The sequence below is a fragment of the Equus asinus genome, chromosome 11 (genome assembly GCF_041296235.1).
Source record: "Equus asinus isolate D_3611 breed Donkey chromosome 11, EquAss-T2T_v2, whole genome shotgun sequence".
NCBI lineage: Eukaryota > Metazoa > Chordata > Mammalia > Perissodactyla > Equidae > Equus > Equus asinus.
Genome location: NC_091800.1, coordinates 27,001,450 through 27,020,961, shown reverse-complemented (window position 1 = coordinate 27,020,961; position 19,512 = coordinate 27,001,450). Strand labels below are relative to the sequence as shown.

The 19,512-nt window shown below is 35.6% G+C and overlaps 1 protein-coding gene across 2 annotated transcripts in view; it reads right to left on the bottom strand.

The window, feature by feature from the left end:
* Positions 1 to 1,206: 1,206 nt before the first annotated feature.
* SUCLA2 (succinate-CoA ligase ADP-forming subunit beta) overlaps positions 1,207 to 19,512 on the bottom strand; it is a 40,141-nt gene continuing 21,835 nt past the window's right edge. For both annotated transcript variants that reach the window (XM_014838914.3, XM_044779989.2), the window contains exons 7-11: positions 8,825 to 8,986; positions 8,588 to 8,730; positions 6,590 to 6,710; positions 6,039 to 6,127; positions 1,207 to 1,984 (exon numbers count right to left, since the gene is read on the bottom strand). In XM_014838914.3, the coding sequence (XP_014694400.2) occupies positions 1,910 to 1,984; positions 6,039 to 6,127; positions 6,590 to 6,710; positions 8,588 to 8,730; positions 8,825 to 8,986 (590 nt within the window). In that variant the 3' untranslated portion in view covers positions 1,207 to 1,909. The remainder of the gene's footprint in view (positions 1,985 to 6,038; positions 6,128 to 6,589; positions 6,711 to 8,587; positions 8,731 to 8,824; positions 8,987 to 19,512) is intronic.

Here is a 19,512-nt window from a genome sequence, read left to right as displayed (position 1 = left end):
AGAACCACCCCCCAGCTAAACCGCTCCGAAATTTCTGATGCACACAAACTATGAGACGACAAATGTTGTTTGAAAATCACTAAGTTTTATGCAAGATTAGATAACTAAAACACTAGTATTACCAACAGCCTGTATTATATCCTCTCCAAAATACCAAAAATTGTTTTTAACTCCTGACTAGACGCCAACTAACACAAACGCCAATCTTTTCTGAACTGATTATTGGCTGGCTTTCTTTGGAATAAATTTTTTTTAATTAAAAGCTATAAAGGCTTTTAAATGGTTTAATGGCTCTGATTTGGTCGTTTAATGTATAGGCAAGACAGACTGATTGATAAATAAGTAATGATATATGTATAGTTGGTTTAAATATATATTTTACATGTTCCCTATATATCATTTCTCTGTCTCCCTGTCCCCACTAAATAATTCTAGCGAGGATGAGAAAGGAACTAAGGAAACTGAGGTACACTGAAATTTATAAACTCACCCAAATTCATACAGCTAGTAAGTAGTGGAGCCAGATAGCCTACTTTCAAATTCTGCGCTCACAGTCACTATGCTACGCTGCCTCTCCGAGTGTACATATCTGCTCACACTGTACGAACATGAAAAGAGGTAGTTCTCAAATTCACCAATATGGATACATAGTCTACTGCTGGCTGAAATATTCTTCCATGCTATGTGTTTACACTGTTAACAGTTAAATATCAACTGTTGTGAACAAAAGATCGAGATATACATACATATATACACACAAATACATATAGGGACACAAAGGGTCACGTGGTTTCTTTCTTTCTTTTGTTTCTTTTCCTCCTGAGGAAGAGTCTCCCTGAGCTAACATCCACTGCCAATCTTCCTCTTTTTGTATGTGAGCCGCTGGGGCCACAGCATGGCCCCTGACAGATGAGTGGTTTAGGGTCCGCGCCCAGGAAACCAAACTTGGGCTGCCGAAGCAGAGTGCAGTGACCTTAACCACTAGGCCACCAGGGCTGGCCCATGGTGTGGTTTCCTTAGAGAAGGTATCAGATGGCACACACATAAACAGAATTCAGTGAAATGTTTGTAGGAAGCTTTATAATGTGTAATGTCATGCCCCAGTTCATAATCTACAAATGAGTTCCTTAGAGGTGTTTGGTGCCATGATGAACACATCACCTTCTACTGTGTTTACTTAAAAATGAAAAAAAACAGTAATCCAAATCACATTGGGAGATTTTTATTAATTTAAATTGACACAGTTAATTTTGTCTTCCAAGTCCTTAGTAAATATACCTTTATTTGATACAAACCTACAGTTTCTTCTCAATACTACAGGATCATGAAGACTTGCAGTTAACAGTGTTTTGTAACAATTAAAACAATGTTCAAATAATTAACAAGTTACTTCACTGAAATACTTAAAAGAATATTCTGGGGAGTGTCTGAAAGTTCTGTTTATAAATAGTGACTGATACATTTAGTTAGGTATTGGTTTGAAGATGAACACTTCTTATAAAACATTGTTTTAATACATTGCTCTACTCATGAGGCTAGTTATTAGATATATTTCTAACACTAAAGAATAAAGCTTTATATTCATATTTATTTTATTTCATAAGACTCATCAATGAAGAATGTTATATCCAACAATAAACTGGCATATTGCAAGTGACATTCTGTAGAAGTGAAAAAGGCGGCTGCAACAAAAGAAAGTAGATAACTGCATTACACATTCTTTACACAAACAGTCCATTCTGAACAGTAGAATTAAATGCAGACCAAATGCTTTTAAAAGTTTTTCTGCCTAGATGGCAATTACAATCTCCACACACGAGAGAGAAAAGGAACAATAATAATACAGAACACAGTATTTTGAACGATTATAGCACATTTAACACCTTCAGCCGCCCACTGGGTTCTCAGATCAGATTGGCAACTGAAATTTCACATCCACCTGGGCTTGCTTGGCTAAGGTCACTATCTCAGAGAGCTTTACAACCTGAAAGGAAAAAACAAAACATTTTTGTCTCTATTTTCACAAACACATAAAATCAGAAATATTGGTCAATGTGACATTAACGCACATTCAGTCTTTTTCATTTAAGACATCTGTGCTATTCTGACATTGTTATAAATCATTTCACACTGTTATAAGGCTTTCCACTCTCAAAGGATAGTCAAATCTGACACTCTGCATAAGCCACACTTCAATTCAGTATCTTCTGATTTTATATATATATAAAATATACATGAATGATATATGTATATACTTCTTTTTTATTGCCTAAATTTTATGTATCTTAAAGACAGAAACAGTGTCTTAGTTGTATACTACACAATGCAAAGCATATCTAAATAAAAATTTGTTTTAAAAAATGTTAATCTTAACATTTAACAATGTCAAATTTTATCTTCTATCAGTAAATTAACAATTATCAACCTGAATTCCAATGTTCTCTCTATAATCTGTCTGAGAACATCCAGCTGGTACCATACAAAATATCATACAAATTAAACATATCTAAAACCAAACAACAAATTTAGCTTCTCTCCTCCCCAGCAGAGTAGTTAAGAGAAGATTTTAAAGTTTTAGGCAGCCTGAGTTCAAATCTCACTCTGATGTTTATGACATGTGATCCCAAATAATTTATTTAGCCTCTGTTTCTTCACCTATAAAAATGGAGATTATATCACCAAACTTGTATAAAATGAAATAATACTAGAAGAAAACAGCTTAGCACTGCATGTATAAAAAATGCTTAATAAATGGTAGCAGTTGCTAATATCATCATCATATTATTAATACTGTCACGATTTCCATAACCTCCTACTCAGTACAAAAAGATGCAGTCACAACTTAAATCAACTGTTTACTTCCATCTTTCATGGTCGACTTGATCAAGGTCATATTGATTCTTCTTTCTCTCCATGCACACAGAGCTTTTCTTAATTCAGGCTCTCACTGCAAACGCACACATTTTCAAAGACAAGTTATGACCTATCCGTTACCTTCACCTCACCTCGCATCATCTAAGTATTGCACTAGCAGATTCCTACTATCCCTCACTCTCTTCCTTCAACAATTTCTCCCGTATCTCCAAGTCAAAACAGGCTTTCTGAAACACCTTCTCTCTACCATTCCCTTACTCAAAATCTTAATTCAAACTCAGGATTGAATATAAGTTCTTCTTATATCCCTAAACTGCTGTTGAATTTTATTTACTAGTAGGTACTTTCCCAAAGTAGGTCCCAAAGAAGGACGTAAGACCTTTATTATTCTTAAGAAACAATATGACATTACTTCAGCAAATCTCAAAAGCCTATTATTGATTAAACCAAAAGGTATTTCATGAAATGTCTATAAACACAGGTGGGGAAGATTCAAAATTTCTCACTTAAAAACATTACTAGGTCTACTATAGACTGTGCTCCAAGATATACTGTTAACTAAAAGAAATGAGGTAAAATACATGCTACCCATCATATAATGTGGGAAAGTGGAAAGATATATGCATATATATAAACACATACATACATATATACACACACACACCACACACATTATTTCCTTGTGTTTCAAAAAGGGAGAAGGATGAACCAAAAACTTCTTAAAAAAAAAAAAAGCTGGAAGAAGAAAACAGGAATAGGTATAAAAGCTAGATTCTCTGAATATACCCTGTTTTATAGTTTTGACTTTGGAACCATGCAAATATTTATACAGTATGAAACAAAAGTAGTTTTAAAAAAGAAATTCCTTAAAAAATAAATAAATAGGGGCCAGCCCCGTGGCCGAGTGGTTAAGTTCACGGGCTCCACTTCGGGGGCCCAGGGTTTTGCTGGTTCCGATCCTGGGTGCAGACATGGCACCACTCGTCAGGCCACGCTGAGGCAGCGTCCCACATAGCACAACCAGAGGCACTCACAACTAGAACATACAACTAGGTACTAGGGGGCTTTGGGAGAGAAGAAGATGGTGGGGGGGAGAAGACTGGCAACAGTTGTTAGGTCAGGTGCCAATCTTTAAAAAACATAAAATAAATAAATGAAACTAACTGTATATTGAGCTCAGATAAAACACACAGGTAACTATTTCACACAAATTTTAACATCCAATCAGTTGCGGAAAATACTCCAAAGGATAGAGCGAGCTACACATACAAGTCTTAACTGCTTTCAGTAATCATATTGTTAGTATTATTACTGTCAAACTGTCACGTCTGTACTCAGGGACTAAGCAAATGAATATTTATGCTAGATGGCTCAGGAGAAAGGAGAAACATATCAGATAGGAAAAAACCTGTACACCTGGATTTGCACTGGAAATATCAGTATGTACTCATGATTTTACCTCTAGAAAATACGTTTTTTCCTAGATCTGCCACTTAAAAAGCCTAGAAACAATGGACAATCCAGTAGCCATAAGTACCCTTAGAGCCCAACTTGTGGTCTCGAAATAAGATTTGGCTGATTCCAGGTCTGGAGCAAGAAATGTGAAGATGTGCCTGAAACATCTCATCATACCAGAAAGCATACCACAAGGCATGTAAAAAGGACTCAGGAGTCAGCGTGAAGAGGTTCCCACTGACCAAAGATGGGACAATTTGAGCATCAATAAAAATAACTGAAATGGATTGAATCACATCTCGTATGTTTAAATCCATGAGTTCAAAATAGTGCATGTGCACACATACACACACCTAAAAACAAAAAACAAGAAAAAAGCCTGAGTCACCTTTGCAGGACCTAATGGAACAAACTTATTATTTTGAAAACCAATCAATAAAAGCAAAGAATCAAGCAGTTATCATGCTTTTCCTAAGCACAATGTACTTCGTGATAACAAATAGCTGATACAAGAAAGTTTCGCTTTTTATAAGCATTCAATTTAATAAATAAAATAATGACACAGAATATCACCACTTTGCATAAACAAAATACTGGATCTCAGCTATGACTGTCAATGACTGCTAACATCACAAAAAGAGAAATAATCTGACATTAACTACACCCTCCTTATGGAATTACACAACACCAACTATAAAATATTCTTGCTCCCTACTCCCCAAATACAAATCCAAATATTATCAAACCTACAGAATGAACTATCAGTTTACAGGAAATACAGGGGCAGAGGAACATGTTAAATGACACCCCAGGGATACAATCATTAAAATGCAGACCATGAGAAACACTGTAAGACCATCAACTTGGTTTTTCAACAAATAAAATTCTGAAAAGAAAAAGCAAGGAAGAATCTATAGATTAAGAGAAACAGTGAAATATTAACCAACTGCAATGCACAGGCTTATTTTCATCCTAACAAAGAACCTAGACAAAAAACATTTGAAAGAATCAGGGAAACTTCAATGCTGACTAGATTCTTTTTTTATAAGACAAACATAATAACTTCTATCCCACCTGAAACAAATAACAATAATTCCCTTATATCATTATCTATACCTTTATCTTTTATAGATACATGATGACATGTATGAAATGATATATAGGCATACCTAGGAGATAGTGCAAGTTCAGTTCCACACCACTGCAATAAAGCCAGTCACAGGAATTTCTGGCTTCCCAGTGCATATAAAAGTTACGGGTTTACGCTATACTCTAGTCTATTAAGTGAGTAATAGCATTATGTTTTAAAAAAGAAGGTACATACCTTAATTAAAAAATATTTTATTGCTAAAAAATGCTAACTATCATCTGAGCTGTCAGCATGACAGCTTTTTGCTTGTGGAAAGTCTTGTAAAAAACGCAGTATCTGCTTAGCCCAATAAGGGAAGCACAATAAAATGAGGTATATCTGTAATGTCTGAGATATGCTTCAAAATAATCACAGGCTTAGAAGGAAGTAGGTAAGAATAGAGATGAGACAAGATTGGGCACAAAGTGACAATAGGAATAAGGAACCCCTTCAATACTCCAAGTATTTAGCTGAAACACTAATTATTAGCAATATTAGCTGGTTCATTTTAGAATCTAAATGTTTATAAATCCTTTATACACTTTGCAAATTTGTCCTTAGATTAACATAGCCTGTTTACCATTTTAGCAGCTTCATCCAAGTCATCACAAGCAAGGATTTTAAGTCCACTGTCCGTTATCAGTGCTTTAGCATCATCAACTCGTGTACCTGGAAATAATTTATGCAAATATAAAGATGTTTTAAATACCTACACAAAACCATTTAAAATATTTCTCACAATACGCTACAAGCATGAAATTTCATCAAAGGAGTACCTCTATCATTTAATATAAATGCTTCTAACCCAAAGAAAATACTGTAAAAGCTTGGAATTATCTCATAAACACTCCGCCTTATTATATCAATGGTAATTGAGGCAATTCAGAATTTAAGACAAAGCACAACAAACACTATATCAAATTATACCAAGCAAGACTATGAACAATTTTGCCCTAACATTAGAAAATTTTTCTAAACTCATGTTTTTAAAACTTCCTATTATATAATACTTTCATTTAAAAGATACAGCTATTTGAAAATTATATTTTAAGTGAACTGAATTCCTTGGAATTACGAACTTTTAAACAATTAGAGTCCATGGAACAATTACAAGATATCTTTTACACTCACCTTGTAACCGTACCACAATTGGTATTTTAATTTCCAAATCCTTTACTGCCATGACTATACCCTGTGCAATAACATCACATCGCATGATTCCTCCAAAAATGTTGACCAGAATAGCCTGTACCTGTGAATAAAATGGTTTTGGTAGATTAAAATTTTAAAAGAATGAGTATTTGCCCTTCCTGCTCAAGGAAATACTAGTATCTATGCCTTATGATAAAAATTAATTCCATGGAAACCACCCTACTCTCTGTAACTCTCATCACTGAAGTCTGCGCAGTCTACCACCCGTCAGATCTTATTTTCCCTTCCCTGAGTAATTTCAACACTTGGCTCATATTCTCTTCTCGCCTATCCCGTATGAACAAGATCTGATTCCATTTACTTGTTTCCTATTAAACGAAGTCATTCACCAACATGACTATTCTAGATCATGTTTATAACACGACAGTGTCACATGCAAGATCTCCAATTTAGTGCTCATTAACTATCATCTCTTCTTCATTTATTGCGATCAACTCAACCAACTTTTTACACAAACCGGGACCTCAAAAGCACTCAACTTCTGTATGCCTACTCCTGCATACGCTTCACATCCAAACTTCAGCGCCTGTCTGGGTCAGCATTCTTACATCATCATACTCATAGTCTGAATCACTATTTTTCTATCCTTTACCAAAAAATCTATTTTATTTTTTAAAAAGAACCTTAGTTTCTTTAGCTACATAAGCTTCTCAACCAGTGAGATCCAAATGGGTTAGAGACACACCAAGATATTGTCTCCCTCAATCAAGCAGCTAGGAAGGTTCCAGAACAGCTGGAGCCTCTGGGCCAGTGGCCTCTAACTACAAGCAACCTTCTCCATCTACCTCCTATGTCCCCTTCAAGAAATGAAGGTCTAGAATTTACGATAAACTAGAATTCTTGGTGGACTTTGGCACCTTCTTATCTCCTTCCCTTCCATCTCACTCTGGATAGCTTCAATATGCACCACAAGACATCATCTAACACTCTAGCCTCAAAGTGACTGGATCTCTACCATGTCACTTTTACCTCCAGCCCATTTCAACTAATTACTACCAAGGACAAGTACTTGGCTTGACCAGAATGAATGTTTCTAGAATATTAAATGCATAAATCCCACTCTCATGTCAATCTCCTCTCCTTTCACCTTTAACGTCTTTCATCTCCAACTCCATCAAACCCAATCTTTTCCTATTAAAAGCCTCTACTCCCTCAATCTCATTCTACTTTCCCAGTCTATGTGCTCTCAACAGATCTGACTTTCTGTACTACTGAGCCTGGAACCGATGGCTGAGCAATTCAATGATAATGTCACCTACATGCTAATTCTCTCATCCCCATTCCTCTGTGATACTCAGTCTACCTCTGCCATTCGGTTCAAATACTGCATTCTTGGGTGATTCCAGCCAATTAATTTATCCATTCCAACTTTGAGGAAAAGCAAAAAAGTAAAAATCAAAACAAACAAAACCCTGAAGCACTAGCATAACCTGAAGAGCAGTAAAATGATTCTTCCTCAGCAATTCTTTCCTTAGCAGTCTGCCTCATACCTTTCACTCTCTTCAGAAGCCTCCCACCCCACTTCAAGCTAACTTTTATGTATGATCTTCCTTTCTCCACTAACATGTCAAGGAAGGAGTAACCTCCTCTCCAAAGCTAACCTATTTGCTATACTGTATCTCCTCCAGGTCGTCTCTCCTTTAGCTAGACTCAATCTCTTCTTTATCTTCAAATCTCTTCTCTCCTTCCAGCTAGAAACAGCTTGTCTTCTTGGTCTTCTAACCAAACAAGCAAGCAAGCATACACTACACAGCTCACTGCAACCCTTCCTCCATTCAACTGCTAGCACTACATCCTTCTGTGCCTTCGTTAAAAAAAAACCCTGACAGAGTAATCTCTCCTGGATGTCTCCAATCCCTCAATTTCCAGTCACAAGTCAATTCATTTCAAACTCTAAAACATTAGCCTTGCTCTTACCTTTTTATCTGAAGTAATAAGCTTAAATGCTTCTGTTACTTGATGGACTGTGGCACCACCACCAACATCAAGAAAGTTGGCTGGAGTCCCTCCATGAAGTTTTATTATATCCATTGTGGCCATAGCCAAACCAGCACCGTTTACTATCAAGAGAGGAAAACGATTTGTATAAGCAGCAAACACAAGGAAAATAATTAAGCTTAGCCAATCCAACTCTAACATAAAAACATATGGTACCTAGACAGCCTATATTTCCATCTAGGCCAATATAGTTGAGATCTGCCTTAGCTGCATCTTTGTCCCTTTCATCTTCCTGGGTCCAGTCCTGTAAGTCAAAGATTTTCTTCTGGCGATAAGCTGAATTAGAATCAAAACTGATCTTTGCATCCATGCACAGCACTTTGAAGGAAAAAAAGAAAGTCATCTTAATTTCAAGGTAGACACAATAAACTATTCAATAACCAAATGTTCTTTAGTTTGGGGAAAAACATTGTGTTACTCATTGAAAGTATTTCAACTTATGTTCACAATGAATTCAAACTGTTTATTGTAAAAGAATATTTGGGAATTAAAACTGCCCCATTAAAGTTACTAGTTCTACATTTATCCTAAACAACAGTAAAGAGAAAAAGTCAAAAGAAACCAAACCTAAGATGACTCAGATTTGGAATTACCAGAGGACTATGAAACAGCTATTTTAAGCATGTTTAAGGATTTAAAGGAAAATACAGCCTTAATAAAGGACCAGACAGGTAATCTCAGTGGAAAATAAAACTGTAAAGAAGAACCAAATGGAAAATCTAGAACTAAAAAGTATAATATCTGAAATAAAAAATTCACTGGATGGGCTTAACCACATATTGAAGACGGGTCAGTAAACCTAAAGGCAGATAAACAGAAGTTATCCCATCTGGGGGAAAAAATTAAAAACTGCACTTCAGTGACCTGTTGAACAATATCAAGTCATCTAGCATATGTGATACTGGAAGAAGGGGAGAAGAAAAGAAAAAATATTTGAAGTGATGAAAAAAAAATCAAGCCAGATTTCTATATTCAGTGAAAATATACTTCCAAATGGAAGACAAAATAAAGATATTCTCAGACAAACAGAAGCAAAATTCATCACTAGCAGACCTACACCAAGAAAAAATACTAAAGGAAGTTCTTCAGGTTCAAGGGACATAACATGTAGAAACTTGGATGTACAGCAATGGTTCTCAACCAGGGGCTGTTTGTCCCACAGGGGACACTTGGCAATGTCTGGAGGCATTTTTGGTTGTCATAACTGGGGATTGCTACTGGCATCTGAGTGCTATTGGGAAAACACTCTGTTAAACATCCTACAATGCATAGGACAGCCCCTTCATAACAAAAATGATCTGGTCCCAAAATGTCAACAGTGCGAAGGTTGAGAAACTTTGACCTACAGAAAGGGAAAGTACAACAGAAATATATGAGTAAATGAATAAATATATTAAGGATAATGAGGGCCAGCTTTCTAAACGCTGGCCAAAAAAATTAAAAATATGGAAAGCGGTAGAACTAGAATGAATTCTGTGGTATTGGAGTGGAATTAGAGGTATTAGTATAAATTCAGAGAGTTTTAAAAATAGACATAGATATAAATACATGTGTATTTTATGTATGTGTGTTCTTTTTCTCTCTTTTTTCTAGGCTCTGTTTGCTGAAAAGGCTTAGAAGCAATGACACATCAGTAGCAACAAGCATAGGTAGCATGCATATCTTGGCTTCTAAAGACCATTTTCACTAAAGGAACCAGGGTCCCTAAGAGAAAAAGCTGATTCCAGAACTATGAGAAAGTAAGTAAAAGATAATCCTGGAACATTTTGTTGCACAAAAATGAAAGAAATGCTCAAAAAACACTTCCCTGACATATTAAAAGGGATATATGAAAAGCACAAAGGGAGAACTTACGGTCATTGGAAACCTATATACAAATGTTCACAGCAGCTTTATTAGTAATAGCAAAATACTGAAAACAACCCAATTCCTTCAAAGAATGAATAGTTTTGAATGAATTCGGGCATATCCAGACAATGGAATACTATACTCAGCAATAAAAATGAGTGAACTACTGGCACATACAATAACCTGGATAATAACCTGGAGTGCAAAGGCATTATGTCTAGCAAAAAAAGTCGATCTCAAAAGGTTACATACTGTATGATTCCAATTATATAAGATCCTCAAAATGACAGAATGATCAAGAACAGACTAATGGTTTCCAGAGCACAGGGACAGGGTAGGGAATAGTGTGGAGGATGTGAATACAAAGAGGTATATGAGAGCGTTCTTTTGTGGTGATGGAACACCACACCACAAAGTTCTGTATCTTGATTGTGGTGGCGGTTACACAAATCCATATATGGGATAAAATTAAATAAATTTATACATACACATAGATAGACACGAACACACAAATGACTACAGATTTTTTTTAAATGGTGAAAACTGAATAAGGTATTTAGTTTGGTTAACAGTAATATATCAGTACCAATTAACTGCTTGGATACACACAGCTATATAAGATGTCACCACCAGGTGAAGCTGGGTGAAGGAGAAATGGGACTCTTCGTATGGTTTTTACAACTTCCTATCATCTATACTTATTTCAAGAATAAAAGTTAAAAAAACAAAAAGGCTACAGGAGCCAGTCTGAAAGCACCTCTACTAGCCAAATGTGGGACAATCTAAGAAACAAAATAATGATTAAAATAGATTATAACTCACTAAACAAAATAAGAATCCACAAGCCCATTCTGGTGCAAACAAATAAGTGAAGAAACAAATGAGGAAGACAGGAAAGCTGTTCTTTACAATATAATGCCAACTAGGAAATACAGAAGGAATGGAGTTGAAAATCATCGGCAGATGTCAAAACTAAAGAGCAAAAGTTTGATGAGGAACGTAGTCTCAAAATATTTTCCCACAAATTTCCTAATAATTACCAAGGGAAAAATAGTGATTCTATAATCAAGAAATCTGATGGACACTATCTTAACCAACTGATCCAAGTTAATATGATTAATACTGAAACAAACCGACATAATGTGCCTCCTGATACGATGCACTATGAAGAAACAACATCAGAAGGAAACATCACACAGAGAAACCCAAACTGAAGAACATTCTACAAAATAAATGACCCTATCTCTTCAAAAACAAGTGTGTGTGTGTCAAGGGCAAGAAACAAAGTAACAGTGAAGAACTGTTTAAAGTCAGACATGATAACTAAATTCATTATGTGATCCTGGAGTAGGATCTTGGACAGGAGGAGGGGGAAACGGGGAAAAGGTATAAAGGACATAACTGGGACACATAACATACATTTGAGTGTGTATTATGGATTAGAAAATAATATTTTATCAACATTAAATTTCATGGTTTCGATAAATGTACTGAGGTTATGTAAGAGAATGTTCTTGTCTTAGACATCAAAATATTTAGGGGTAAAAAAGAACATCTCTCCAATTCACTCTCAAATGGTTCCAACAATATATATTTTTACACACAGCAGAGCGAAAGAGAATGTTAAAACAAATAAGGCAAAATGTAAACTGGTGATTCCGAATAAAGGATATTTGTGACTTCCTTGTACTATTTTATTTCTGTATCAAAATAAAAAGTTAGGAGGAAAAAGCCCACACCATACCATATTCACAGTAAGCAGTGATTTAGTTCAGCAAAACATCACTAATCATACTAAATTAATGCTACTGAATAGAAAAAAATGTATTGGCAATTCTTATACTTTTACTTTCCATATGAATTGTATAATGATAAATTTTTCATGTTTGAAATTCTTGGATAATTACATTTAAGTTACATATTAACTAAGAGACAATTGACAACTTTTGATAATTCTTCCTCCCAATAAGCACTACATACCTGGCAGTTTGTTCAATTCTAAATATTTTCTCATTTCCATTATGATTTCTTCATTAAGTTGTGAATTATTTTAAAGTATTTTCTTTAAAGTTTAAAAACCATGACGATGAATAATGTTTCATATTAATTTCTAATTTTATTGCTTTGTGCTTAGAGTCTATGATCTGTGTTATTAATTCTTGGATATTTGTTGAGACTTTTTACTTTGTGGCTCAAGATTTCTGTTTTTCTTCTTTGAGGAAGATTAGCCCGGAACTAACATCTGCCACCAATCCTCCTCTGTTTTTGCTGAGGAAGATTGGCCCTGAGCTAACATCCGTGCCCATCTTCCTCTACTTTATACGTGGGATGTCTGCCACAGCATGGCTTGATAAGCAGTACACAGGTCCGTACCCATGATCTGAACCCGTGAACCACAGGCTGCCAAAGCGGAGCATGTGAATTTAACTGCTGTGCCACCAGGCCCGGCCCCAAGATTTCATTTTTCAATTGGTATTTGAAAAAAACAGTTTTTCTAACTATAGGGTGCAGGATTGTATATATATCCACTAAATTAAAAATTTAATGTGCTGTTCAAAAAATAATGAGGAACACACAGCAAAGGTATTAGTCCTCACTTAGGCCTGTGGCATACAGACTCTAGAAGATCAAGACAGGTTCACTCAGGAAGTAGCTGAGGGTGACTCTCCAATGGAAGCATACTTGGGGTGAATCCCTAGGAAGCAGATTTCTTAGGCCTGAGCTCAATAACAGTCAGTAGAACCAGCCACTGACAATGCCTGCTAACAAGCAAGGGCAGGTGTTATATCAGTAAACGGAATCCATACTCAATTCATACTGGAGTGCCAAAATCATGGTGCTCAAAAGGGAGGAAATTTTTAAGAGATTAGACATTGGTAGTTTTTTCTCCCTAGAAATCACAAATGCACTGTGCCAAAATCAATGTCTTGCTGGGAGATTTCTCCCAACTGATCTGAAGTCCACAGGTAAAATAATCAGGACAACGGGCATCCTGGTGAGATCGATACCACTGCACTCTCCTTTACTCAGCAACTACGCAGCTTCTGCTGTGATCTTTGATAAAACTGAGTACAGGCTTCTGGGAACATAATTGTACCTGGGATCACTGTTCCCAGCAATAGGAATGGCTAGGATTTTTGGTGGTTTTTTCCCAAATTTGGTAACTGGGGGGTCAAAGCTGTGATAAACCTGTATGCGTTATTAACATTTTTGTACTCCTTTAAAAGTGAGGCACATAAAAGAGCCGAATTATAACTTCTGAGACCATGAAGAAACTCTACCCATTCCCATGAGAGACAGTCCAAACTGCCATGGCTGAAAGAACCCAAACTCTGTCTAGAATTCATAACCTCTCTAACCAATAATCAGTCAAAATATTCAAGAAATTAGAAAGAATATTAATTTCTTTGGACTTCTAACTCAGAAAAGAGAATATGACTTGGGACTTCAGTTCTCGAAGTTATGCCAGTTTTAAATTGCAGGTATGTCATTATGCAGTTTCCTATTTTAGAGTATCTTAATACCATAATTTAACCTCACTGAAGAACCTCTGATATTCCAACAGACAACATGACTGGGCAAAATCTGCTGTTGGAAACAGAAAAGAGAGAATTTTCAGAATTGAGTATAACACTTTCTTAGAGCTGATAATAGTATACTATTTTGACCCATTTTAGAAGCTTCTGGGGGCAAAAATCCAAATTACCTACAGGTGCTCCAGAATATCTAAAGGAACAATGGCTGGAATTAGGATGGCAGCCTCAAAGCCACAACAGAACTACTCGAACAGGCAGCTAATATCTCCTCCCTCAAGAGCTCCACGTCCACCCTGATAGATAATAGGGTTAATGGTTAAGCAAAATGGTCAAGAAAAGAAAACACTGGGGCCAGCCCAGTGGTGTAGCGGTTAACTTCGTGTGCTCCGTTTCAGTGGTGGCGGGTTCACAGGTTCAGATTTTGGGCGCAGACCTAGCACAGCTCATCAGGTCATGCTGTGGTGGCGTCTCACATAAATTAGAGGAAGACTGGCACAGATGTCAGCTCACCAACAATCTTCCTCAAGCAAAAAGAGGAAGACTGGCACAGATGTCAGCTCACCAACAATCTTCCTCAAGCAAAAAGAGGAAGACTGGCAACAGATGTTAGCTCAGGCCCAATCTTCCTCATACACAAAAAAAAGAAAACACTGAGGAATGTTGAGGAGATCAAATCTTCCCTAGTTCTGATGTTTACCATTCAAAGGATTCACTTAGTATAACAATCTGTCCTCTCACTGCCTCTTTACTCACTTCTTCCCAGAGAAAAGGAAGCAAATTACCTGTCTAGTTAATCTCAATATTATAAAACCAGGCACGCATAATTCAGCACAACCTTTCTTCCAGGGAGGGAGCTTCCCGCAGGGAGCAAGTGTTTCCAACCACTATTCCCAGGGCACAGTCTGTCCCTGAAAGGACTGCCCTGTTACAGCCTAGTATCTGAATAGGTATATTATTTAAATATATATATATATATATATATATATATATATATATATAGTTCTAATTCTGCCATTTAGCTGCCGGATCCATTTGATTAGAACTCTGGCAGGGAAGAGGGGTAATCTTTGGAGGACCTCTCAGAAACCCCAACGACAGCAATCACGTAATAAGCTATTTAGGCAATTATTTTCAAAGATATCATTTTTCTATTACCCTATGTTTTCAGACCATTACTAGCAAAATAAGTTTGGAGACTATAAGCCTTCATCTTACAATTATTCAAACAATTAAACTAGTACAAATTAGGAGGCAGACTTCATTCTATGCAGCAGATATGCTCCCAAAAAAATTGTGCACAAAGAAAATAATTCCAAATTTAGTTGTTCAAAATGTCCTAAACTACTATTTTTAGAAATACTATGGTAATTTCCCCAAATTTATATTCTATCTTGTCATATGGCAACTTAGTACTAAAGGAGACGAATACCTATATTTTTTAAATATTACTTTTGAAAGTCAACATGTACCTTAAATATGAAACCTATCAATGTGCAGATGTTTACAACCACACAGTCAACACTGGTCCAAGCCTCCATTCAAAATATACAAAGAAGCTACTATGAGGAATGCAGATGTGCTAACAGAGCCTGAGCTGAGACTCTTCTGTAAGATAAAGTCCTCTCTTTTCCATTCTTACTGCCTTTGTTACCTTCTGCTTGGACTACTGCTACAGCTTCCTAACCTAAAAGATTCCTACCACTAACCTCTTCCTACTCTAATACTGCCTATATGCTACTCTCCACCAAAAATACCCCTGTCATACCACTGTATCATAAATTCTGCACCTGACTGAGTTCATAGCCCATCTCCATCACAAGTCACGTGTCCCTGGGCAAGCCACTTGACCTCTTGGTAACTCAGTTTCCTAACCTATAAAATAATGATAGTAGTAGTACCTACCTCACAGGACTGTTATGCATTAAATTAACTTAAAGGGCTTCATATCTGTAAAGTGCTCGCAATAATGCTTGGCACACAGTATTTGTTACGTTTTTGTTAAATAGGGAAAAAATATATACTTTTGAAAAAAATTTACTAAAGGAAACCAATGTATACTCAGAATGTCTCTTTTGCATGGTCAAAATTCAAAACTATGTACTATGAAAAGAAACTGAAAATAAACCAAAACACAGGAGGAAAGCTAAAATGCAGTAAATGTATTTTTAAGACTAAGGAAAATAAATACAACAATAGAATTAAAATCTAAGAATTAAGAACAAAATCAACAGTCTGTACACCAGCAATAAACAGTAAGAAAATATAATAGCAGAGAATATCCCATTGAAAATAGCAACCAAAAATCTATTTCTACAAATAAATCTAAGAAGAAATATAACACCTACATAAAAAAAGTTTTACTTAAAAAGATATAAATCAAGACCTACATAAATGGAAAAATAATATATTTCTAGTTGGAAAAACTACCAGGAAGATATTAATTTTTCCCCAACAATTTATAGGATTCATGCAAGTCCAGGAAAATTCAAGAATGATTTGTTCTGAAACCCTGACAAAAGAATTCTAAAGGTTACCTAGCAACAGGAGTTAGTGATTTGACATCCAAGTACCAACACCAGGACCAAAGACTTCTGGGAGTTTGTGATCTTCTCGACTCGAACAGTGCCCATATGGGAACACCAGTGCAGTTTCCTCGGGTCAGGTTACTTGCTTTCATGCAATTTTCACTGCATTTCTCAAAAGGTCCTTGACCCATAGAGGGTTAAATAACACAAATCTAAACGAATAAATAGGTAAGAACTGCCTCCCTGAAAAAAGTATTTTTAAACAAGTATATAAGGGAAGACTTACCTCACGCATTATTAAAACTTACAATTACTGATACAGAACAATGAGATCCATGGAATCAGAACTTGATACGGATATGATATGGAGGGATATCCAAAATCACTAGGGAAGGATGTTTTATTTAATGAATTTAGGAAAACTGACTATTTGGAAAAAAGAAGCGAAGCTAAAATAAAATCTTGATTGATTAAAGATTTAAAAGTGAAACAAAAAATATTGCAGATGAATATTTACTGATCTTACACAACAGGATAAAAGATCCCATTCAAAATAGCACCCAAAAATATATTTCTACAAATAAATCTAAGAAAAAATAAAATACCTATGTAAAGAAAATAGTCATTTTTTTCTTAGGGGAAAAAAGTCTTTCAGCATGAAAGCAGTGGAACTCAAAATGAGATCTGACTACATGATAAAACATAAAGCTTCAATATGTCCAAAAAAAGCAAAGAAAACTAAACGACAATGGACAAACTTAGTAAAATATTCCTATCAAATGTCAGACAAGAGATTAACTTCCTTAATATACAGAGGCCATACATATGGAGAGACTACCAGGATATAATATTAGGCAAATAAAGCAAAATGCAGAATGTACATAGTATGCAGTCTTTTCTGTAAGGGGGTAGTAAAGAACATATTTTCTTGTTTTTATTTGTGAAAGAAACACTGGAAAAAACACAAGAAACTAAAAAATTAGGAGGAGGGGAACAGAAGTAGATAAGGATGGGGAGAGAGACCAAAATTTCAGGATAAAGGGATGTGATTGATAGAAATATAATTTGTTATACTGTTCTGATTTTTGAAGCATGTAAATAAATTTTCAAAAATTAAAGACTTCATCAAATTAATTAAGAAAAACTGGGGCAGGCCCCGTGGCCAAGTGGTTAAGTTCTCGCACTCAGTTTCGGTGGCCCAGGGTTTCACTGGATCGGATCCTGGGCGCAGACATGGCACCACTCATCAGGCCACACTGAGGTGGCATCCCACATGCCACAACTAGAAGGACCCACAACTAAAAATATACAAATATATAGTGGGGGGGGATTTGGGGATAAAAAAGCAGAAAAAAAAAAAGATTGGCAACAGCTGTTAGCTCAGGTGCAAATAAAAAAAAAGAAAAACTATCCACATTTTTTGGATGCTATAGTAGGCAGGATAACGGCCATCTGAAGATAACAGGTCCTAACACACAGAACCTGTGAATGTTACCTTACATAGCAAAATTTTTACAGATGTAATTAAAATAAGGATCTTGAGATTATCCTGGATTATCTGGGTGGGCCCTAGATGACATTATAAGTATCTTCATAAGAGAAAGGCAGAGGGAGATTAGATATACAAAAGAGGAGAAGGCAATGTGACCACAGAGGCAAGACTGGAATGAGGTGGCCGCAAATCAAGGAATGCCACAAGAAGCTAGAAAAGGCAAGGAATGGATTCTTCCCTAGGGCCTCTGGACGGTGAAGAGCTGCAGACGCCTTGAACTCACATGATAACGATTTTGGACTTCCGGCTTCCAAAACTGTGAGAAAATAAATTTCTGTTGTTTTAAGCCACCTGGTTTGGTAGCTTGCAATTTGTAATTAATTTGTTACAGCAGCCATAGGAAACTAATACAGGTACCGACGGACGTCAAGAGAAAATTCTCAGCCTACTGAGGAAAACATGCCCAGTAAACATGAAAAATCCTCAACATCACTAGTAATCAAATTAAAAAATAAGACACCATTTCCTGGTTATCAGTTTGACAGGGATTAAATCCAATATAACTTCTCACTTCTGGCACAAATAAGCAATGAAATGAACACTTCATACATGAGAACAACTTTTCCAGACAACAATCTGGCAAAATACATCTCTACATGTTATTATTCTGACCTAATAATCAAAACAAATAATAAAAATATTATTACACTTTGAACCAAAAATTCTCCTTCTGAGAATCTATATGAAAGATAACCAAGGTTGCGAAGATTTATATACGAATAAAACATGAGCCTTTAAAAATTCTATTTTTGAAAAATATTTACCATAAAATTGAATTAGATAGTTTTAAGTTAAAAAGGGAAAGATACAAATTGAATAGAGAGCATGATTCTAATTACAGAAAAGACTGAAATGAACTACATAAAATATTAAAAGGGAGTTGGGTAATGAGGTTCTAGGAGTTCTTTTTTCCTATCTATCTATAGTTCTTGGCACTTTGCAAATTTTCTATAATAAATATACAATGCCCACAATCAGGGAAAAAAACAAACTCCTTCAAAACATATATAAACGCATACAAAGAATATCTGAATACAAAAGAAGAAAAAAAATTATTTATTAAATTAAGAGAATGAAGACATTCCCTAAGCAATAGAATACAGCTGCAGAATTTCACAGTGAAAAAAATTCAGGGATCTTGCTTTCATGTTATCAAGTTATATAATCAAAAATATAATACAAAAAATATCTGATTTATACAGATAATTCTCCTTCACTGAACACTTCATTTTTAAAATGTGCATCAGCCCTCACTCTTCAAAAAAATTGAATTATTTTTCATTTTACAAACTACTTCCATTATCACAAGAGAATTTACTCATTCTTCTTTGTATAACCATACAAATGACCAACCAAAAATTGATTTCTATAATAAAGAATATA